This window comes from Engraulis encrasicolus, chromosome 2 (genome assembly GCF_034702125.1).
Source record: "Engraulis encrasicolus isolate BLACKSEA-1 chromosome 2, IST_EnEncr_1.0, whole genome shotgun sequence".
Lineage (NCBI taxonomy): Eukaryota > Metazoa > Chordata > Actinopteri > Clupeiformes > Engraulidae > Engraulis > Engraulis encrasicolus.
The window spans coordinates 49008073-49015803 of record NC_085858.1 but is presented as its reverse complement, the minus strand read 5'-3'; the positions used below and the strand labels follow the sequence as shown (position 1 = coordinate 49015803).

At 44.8% G+C, this 7731-nt stretch overlaps 1 protein-coding gene across 1 annotated transcript in view; it reads left to right on the top strand.

Annotated features, from left to right (window-relative positions):
• itga3a (integrin, alpha 3a) overlaps positions 1-7731 on the top strand; it is a 104691-nt gene that overhangs the window by 48496 nt on the left and 48464 nt on the right. Inside the window, exons 2-4 of the mRNA XM_063190157.1 lie at positions 2729-2859; positions 3182-3270; positions 4729-4972. Of these exons, the coding sequence (XP_063046227.1) occupies positions 2729-2859; positions 3182-3270; positions 4729-4972 (464 nt within the window). The remainder of the gene's footprint in view (positions 1-2728; positions 2860-3181; positions 3271-4728; positions 4973-7731) is intronic.

The following is a 7731-nucleotide window of genomic DNA, read 5'->3' as shown; positions in this document are numbered from 1 at the left end:
TATCACACGTGGGCTGCAGCAGAGGCAATCATGCAGCTTGCGCTATCCTCAGCAGATCTCAATTGGGCTGCTTGCAGACCCTTAAGGTCTTTCATTTCCGTCTCGACGTGCTGTATAAGGCCAAATTGAAAGCTGAAAGCTCAAGATGACCACCACCACCAACACCACCACACGCTGAAATATGTTTTCATCAAGTACAGTCAAGTGTATGAAGCCTCTCGTGCTGTGCCTTTACTTTTAAATGAACCAATTTTGCACCAGTACTAACCCAGCACCTGAAGAACATTTTTTGCTGTGCATATGGATTTTTTGCATGTACACACACAGCTTATTGTTGATGCACTACTCGCATATTGTACGGTATGTGCAACTAAATTCAGTGAGAGGCAGAGGTGAAAGTAGACTGGTGAGCACAGGTGCGCAGCACCGGTATAAAATACACAGCTGGTGCGCAGTACCGGTATAAAATACACAGCTGGTGCGCAGTACCGGTATAAAATACACAGCTGGTGCGCAGTACCGGTAAAAGAATAGGGTTAATGCTGGCCAAAAACCCACATTTGGAAATTTAATTAAAGTACAAAACATGCATACACGGCATGCCATTTCAGACAAATGTCCTATCAAGAGAACAGCTCAAAGTTACCCGAAATAGTCATGCAGTGATACAGATCTGTAACGCACATGTTTATTTTGTTTGTGCTCTTTCTTATGTTGGCATTTGGAAGGGCGATTGTTGAGAATATCCTCAAAATATCACAGGTAAGACATGAAAACTACTTTCACCCCTGATGAGACACCAGTGCGAAATCAGTGAATATTGGTCTGATGTCAATCAGAGCTGGCCTGAACAGTTGTCTGAAAATATTTATTTGGCAAATGCGTGCTACACACCATGCAAGCAGAGAGAGTAGAGAGAGAGAGGTTCCATTGGCCCATTGTTTCCTGGTTCTATTATTGGGGGGGAAATCCCCCTTTAGGCAGACCTAGGCAGACCTGAGGACTGTTCTATTCAATGCTAGGAGCATTATGACACGCCCCTTTAGGCAGACCGGAACCTGGTCACATTAGGTGCCCATAGAAACCTATTATGTTGGCATATCTCTATACTTAAAGAATCTCTGATGCAAGTGTGTGCATAGCAGGTTGTGAAAGGCTATTGTGGCAGTGAAGAGGACTTGAATGCATTCTCACTCATTGAGTGGTCTATTACCTGTTCACATCAGTTGACTACTTACAGCAATGGAAATAATAAGATCATAGAATATGATCAACAAACAAATCGTACTGCACATTTTTATAAGTGACTAGTTTGAACCTTTGTTCATTAGACTCTTAGTCTCCACTTCTGGGGTGAATTTCTCGAAACCAAAGTTGCTTACTACATTAGCTACTTCGTTGCTTACAATGCATTTTCCCATTGGCAACTACCGAAGTTGCTAACAGGCTAACAACTTCCCTTTTAAGAAACTCACCCCTGGTGTTGGTGCTACTGCGCATTGTGTACTTTACCGTATCTACTCACTCTGTGTGAAGTGCTTGAGGCTGGGCTGTGTTCCCTCTCCCTCCTATTTCTCCCATCTGATCGTCTCATTCTCTTATACTCTTAGTACAGGGTCCCTGTTGTGAATTTGCTTTCACCCAAATGGCAATGACCAAGTTGAAATATAAAAAAGAACACTGTGTGCTAGTGCTGTAACGATACACTCAACTCACGATACAGCCCACGAGTTCTGAAATGTATCTCCACTGAAGTTTGGAAACACTATCACATCAAATCATAAGGTTGTTTTCATGACTAATGGGTAATAAAGCTTTGAAAGGGCGTATCACGATACTGCCTCTTTGTATCACGATACAGTATTGTGACTCTGTGTATCACGATTTCTCGGTTCGATACAATATCGTTACAGCCCTACTGTGTGCGATGTCATAGTGGTGTGTACTGTGGTCGTAATTTCTCTTTAGTGACTTGTACAGTGTTCCACTGTTCCACGTATCTCATCTGCTAGTAATCCTCTGGTCTCTCATTCTACAAAGTGCTCAACTGGATTATTTTATAAATGAATACGTTTTTTTTTTTTTTTAAATCAGCTGCAGTGTGTGTCCACCTGCCACAATTGCAGCTTGTATGAAAAGTCTTGTATTGTACATGTATACGCACTATAGAGAGTATGAAAGAACACCTTTGGTTTTCAGACTGTGAATTTCTGAATTGTCTTGTGATGTAGACTATATGATAATACATCATCTTGCTTGTCAGACATTGTAAGACATTGTTCGCATCAAGAGACATTTGTTTTCCTGTGTTCTTGTTGTAGTTCTCTGAAAATCTGATATAGAGTAACTTAGAGAAAGATGATAAGTGTACTGACTGAGCATGGACGACCACCCATTGTTCAGCCTGATCACAAAAAGTGGCAGAAGCCAAAGGCTCCTCCTACTCAGATGCTCCATCGAAAGGTTTAGATCTTTTATTCCTGCAGCTATCAGAATTTTTAACAACAGCTGCTGAGTGACTTTTTTTATAATGTTGTTGAGATGTTTTGTGTGTTTTTATGATGGACTGTTTTTATTCATTTCTTAGCTCTTATTTATTATGTATTTGTCCTGTCTTCCTGTTATGTGATGTGTGTATGACCAGGTGGCACTCAATTTCCCCTTTGGGGATTAATAAAGTATCTCTCTTTCTCTTTCAACTTATCACTCCAATGTGTTTCTTCACCAGAGTATTGGTGGGAGCCCCCAAAGAGACATCAACACTTCCTGATGCTGCAGCCAATCAGACGGGAGATGTGTTCTTCTGCCCAATCAGCACGGACCGCAGTGATTGCGGCAGGATGCACCTGGCCACATCAGGTAATAGTGGTACTTATTTCATTTGTGTTGATCTTTTATTGTATACCTCTTGTTTTGGAATAATTTATGGAATAAATTAAATAATCACTTTCCTCGCTGTATATTGTTTTTATGTTAGGCTATACTTTTTGCATTGTTTTGCGTTTTTCTGCACAATTAAAGTTGGTGATCACCTAAAAAGGAAATGGTATTGACGTCAATCACCTGTACGCACATTTGTCAATCAAATCTTGATGTCTCATTAAAGTGCCATTGAGTCACAGTCCCAAAATGTTGATTCATTCCTGCTGATTCATGCATCTCTCCTCTCCTTGCCTTTCAGAACCATTTGATAGCAAAACTGAGATTTTGGATGGCATGTGGCTGGGTGTGTCTGTGGCCAGTCAGAACATCACTAATGGCCGTGTTCTGGTGAGTCAACCTGCTTCCTCCTCCACTGCGCCATGTCCGTATATGGGTTTGGCTGATAAGGTTGGTGTGAAAAGATGTATGCGCTAGCCAGGCCATGCCCTCCTAGTGACGCAACACCTTCGGCGTTGCTTCTAGTCAGGCCAAGAGCAATGTAAATATTGTTTCTGATCTCCCGAATAATCAGGAACTCAACCCACTTTGTCGGGACCCAATCAACTTTGAGCAGCTCCAACGGCCCTGGGTCATCTATGCCGTTTGAGAAACGTTAATTGTTAAGCTCTTGGTCAGACCAAGTCTCGAAGAGATTTGAAAGTCGGTGATAATCAGGCTAGTATGCGCAGCTGGTTCTCCCCCCATACCACTGCAGGTGAGAAGCACAGTGATTGGTCATAAAGTGATAGTGACCTTTACATCTGACCAATCGCTATACTGTATGATGGACTCTGACGTCTGGGTAACCAGCTGTTTGAGAAACCAGATATTTTGTGACACTGGCACTCTCATAGTAGACCTGTCTCCGTCAGACTAGTAGAGGTTGACAGATGTGTTTTTCACGGTCGATGAGATACCAGCGTTTTCCATTTCAAAGACAGATGATGCCTGATTAATGCTGTCAACTGTTGGTGGCTGATATGAGCGATCTTTTATCTGATGTTGTCATTATTTGATGGAAAAGTTAAAACAGATTTGCCACATATATCAGTCTTGTCTGCCTGGCCTTGTCGCTCTGTCTAACTGCCTGCCTGTCTGTCTGCCTCTAACGCTACCTGCCTGTCTACCTGTCTGACTCTGGCCATCTCTATTTCTGCATGCACGTCTGTCTGCCTGTCTTGTCCGTCTTGTCTCTGTCCATTTCCGTCTCTGTCTGCTTGTCTCCTTGCCTGTCTGTCTGTCTGTCTTTCTGTCTGTCTGTATGTCTTCCGCCTCCTCTCGCCCAGGCCTGCAACCGCCACTATGTGAAGAAGCTGTATGACTGCCATATGTGTCTTTCTCTAACTGTCTACCTGTCTGCCAATCTGTGTCTGTCTTCCACCTCCTCCAACCATGTGTCTCTCTCCCCCTCACTCGGTGAAGAATATACAAGATGGCCACATCTATCTGTCTAATGAATGACCTGTTTGTCCCTGTCTGTCTGTCTGTCTGTCTGTCTGTCTGTCTGTCTGTCTGTCTGTCTGTCTGTCTGTCTGTCTGTCTGTCTGTCTGTGTCTGCCACCTCCTCTCTCCCCCAGGCATGTGCCCACTGCTTCGTGAAGAAGCTGTATGGTGAAAACCACATTTGTCTTTCTGTCTGACTAATATCCTGTCTGTCTGTCTGTCTGTCTGTCCCCAACCACCCACGCCCAGGCATGTGGCCACCGCTATGTGAAGAAGCTGTATGGTGAAAGCCACATTTGTCTCTCTGTCTAACTAATATCCTGTCTGTCTGTCTGTCTGTCTGTCTGTCTGTCTGTCCAACAGGCCTGTGGGCACCGCTACGTGAAGAAGGTGTATGACGAGACCCGGTACAGCATGATCGGCCGCTGCTACGTGCGCAGCAACAGCATGCAGCTGGACCTGGACGACGGGCACTGGGAGGACTACTACGAGGTCTGCAGCCCACTGACCCTCCACACCGAGGAGGGCCAGTGCACGCTGGGCATCTCCGCCCTCATCACACGGGACGAGGTGGTCGCCGGCTCGCCCGGGAGTTACGACTGGCAAGGTGTGTCTACTTACATGTATTTAAAACTTAATTGGTAACACTTTATTTTAGGGATACATCTATTAGCGCTAATACATACAATATTAATGCCTGTGTAAGTAACTTGTAAGGAATGTACTAAGCAAAATAAGACAGTTGTTAAGCATGTATTCACAAATGTCTTGTTCATGCCCAATTAGGGATGTATTACTAATATAACCTTAGTAAGGACCAGTAAGCCTATATTTCTATTTATTAGTAAGTAGTAAGTGGCAGAATACAATGTGTATAAGCTCCCGACACACTGTGTGAACAAACCCTAAACAGTGTGAAAACAGATGCGTAATAAGGGTCCCTATTCTATAGTGACACATTGCTCAGCCCAGATGGCTTAGGGCCCCCGCACTACCAAAGTCCCCCTCGTTACTTAGGGCCCCCACACCACCCAGGCCCGCACTACCTAGCCCCCCCTGATCAGCAAAGTGTAATTACTTGTGTTCAGGTGAGGCATCTAGTTTCCTCTTGTTCATGTCAAAGAAGTGAAAGTAACAGGAGCCTTTATATAGCAAGGATTGAACGTACACTTGTCAATGGCGGTGGGTTGGTGAGATGTAATTTTTTTCATGTACCACTGAGTTTTAATTGCAAAAAACCCCAAAATAAATGCAGAACATAAGTATAGTTAAGTATAGAATAATAGTTTTGAAGCGAAACTAAACTATTCTTTTGTGATAATTAAGTTAATGTTTGAGAACATTAGCTTCAAGAAGTGCAGTGCATGATGGGTACGCAATCTAGGCCAACAGACAACCTACCCAGCTCTGAGTCTACCTACGTCCTTAGCTCCTCCCCTCACTCGTGCAATTTAGTTGCTATCCAAACAATTTGCCATGTACGTAACAACAGAAATATTATCATTGCTGCATTGGCCATGCATTGCATTTCTGACTAAGGATAAGGGCGTACCCATCATGCACTGCACTTCTTGTGTGTGGCGCACGTAGCTGCAGCGACTCCTTACTCTCCCAACTCGCAGTGTTTATTTGTGTTATAATGTGTCATTCGAAATGTCTATCGTCGGAAACTATGTCGGAACGCATGTACAGTCGGCAACAGCTGTTGCAGATAAGAATGGACAACTCAAGCGATGTATTGGATATACCAATAGAGACACTGGAAGAACTTGGGATACTACGGCGGCATACATCGGACCCGTCTGCTTCGCCTACATGGCGACGGCGAAAGAGGTGCTCCAGAATTAGGAAGAGAGGCAAACGAGGTGGCGTCGAAACACGGCTTGCAGCCAACCCAACTCGTCCAGCAATACCATCAATTCTCTTGGCAAACGTAAGATCTATGGACAATAAGATGGATGACATACGGCTACTAAGATCAGCGAACAAAACTGTGAGGAACTGCTGTGTAACCGTGTTTTACAGAAATCATGGCTGAACGACGGGCATACCGGACTCGCTTTACAACTGGAGCAACTTACGTGCCACCGAGCGGACAGAGCCCTTGCAGAGAAAAAAAAAACGAGGGGGAGGAATATGTGTTTACACACATGATGCTTGGTGCAAAAATGCTACGGTGGTACAGAGACACTGCTCTCCACTAGTGGAGTTCATGATCATCAAGTGCCGACCCTTCTATCTACCAAGAGAAATATCCGCCATTCTACTGGTCGCAGTTTACCTCGCTCCTAGCAATACCACCAGCGCCAGAAGCGAGGCACTGAACGAGCTGCATCGGGGAATCAGTTGAACAACAAGATGCACACCCAGATGCCTTCACAGTGGTCATGGGAGATTTCAACCACGGAAATCTCAAAACAGTTCTTCCAAAATTTCACCAACATGTTAACTTTCCAACAAGAGGACAAAACACCCTGGACTTTGTTTATACCCCAAAACAAGGAGCATACAAGGCAAAGCCCATCCCCCCACATCGGCCTATCAGACCACCTAACGATTCTGCTACTGCCAGCCTACAGACAAAAGGTAAAACTCACCAAACCAGCTCTGAAGGAGGTGAGAAAATGGCCAGAGGGATCCGTGTCACGAACTACAAGACTGCTTTGAAACCACAGATTGGGACATGTTCAAAAACAGCTGCCACCCACAGCAACCACATTGACATTGAGGAGTACACAGACACTGTGACCTCCTACATCAGAAAAATGCATTGATGATGTTACAGAAATAAAACGCATCACCACCAGAGCCAACCAGAAGCCATGGTTCACAGGAGACGTTCACAGACTGCTGAGGGCCAGAGACAAAGCCTTCAGAGCAGGAGACGTAGCTGGCCTAAAAGCAGCAAGAGCAAACCTGTCCCAGGGCATAAAAAAGGAATACTCGGACAAAATAACAACACACTTCAAAGACAGCAGAGATGCACAGAGCCTGTGGCAGGGCATACAGGCCATCACGGACTATAAGCCCGCACCACGAAACTTGTGACAACAACACCTCTCTGCTAAACGACCTGAACAGTTTCTTTGCCCGTTTTGAAGCACAAAATGACACTCATCCACAGAAAACTCCCCCTCCCCCCATGATCAACCCCTGTACCTGTCCTCTGCCAGTGTGAAGAGGACACTGGCCACCATCAACCCACGCAAAGCAGCTGGCCCAGACAACATACCTGGCCGAGTGTTGAAGGATTGTGCAGAAGAGCTGAAGGATGTCTTCACAGACATCTTTAACATCTCTCTGGAGCAAGCAGTCATCCCATCACTTTTCAAAGCTGCTACCATCATACCCGTGCCGAAGAAATCA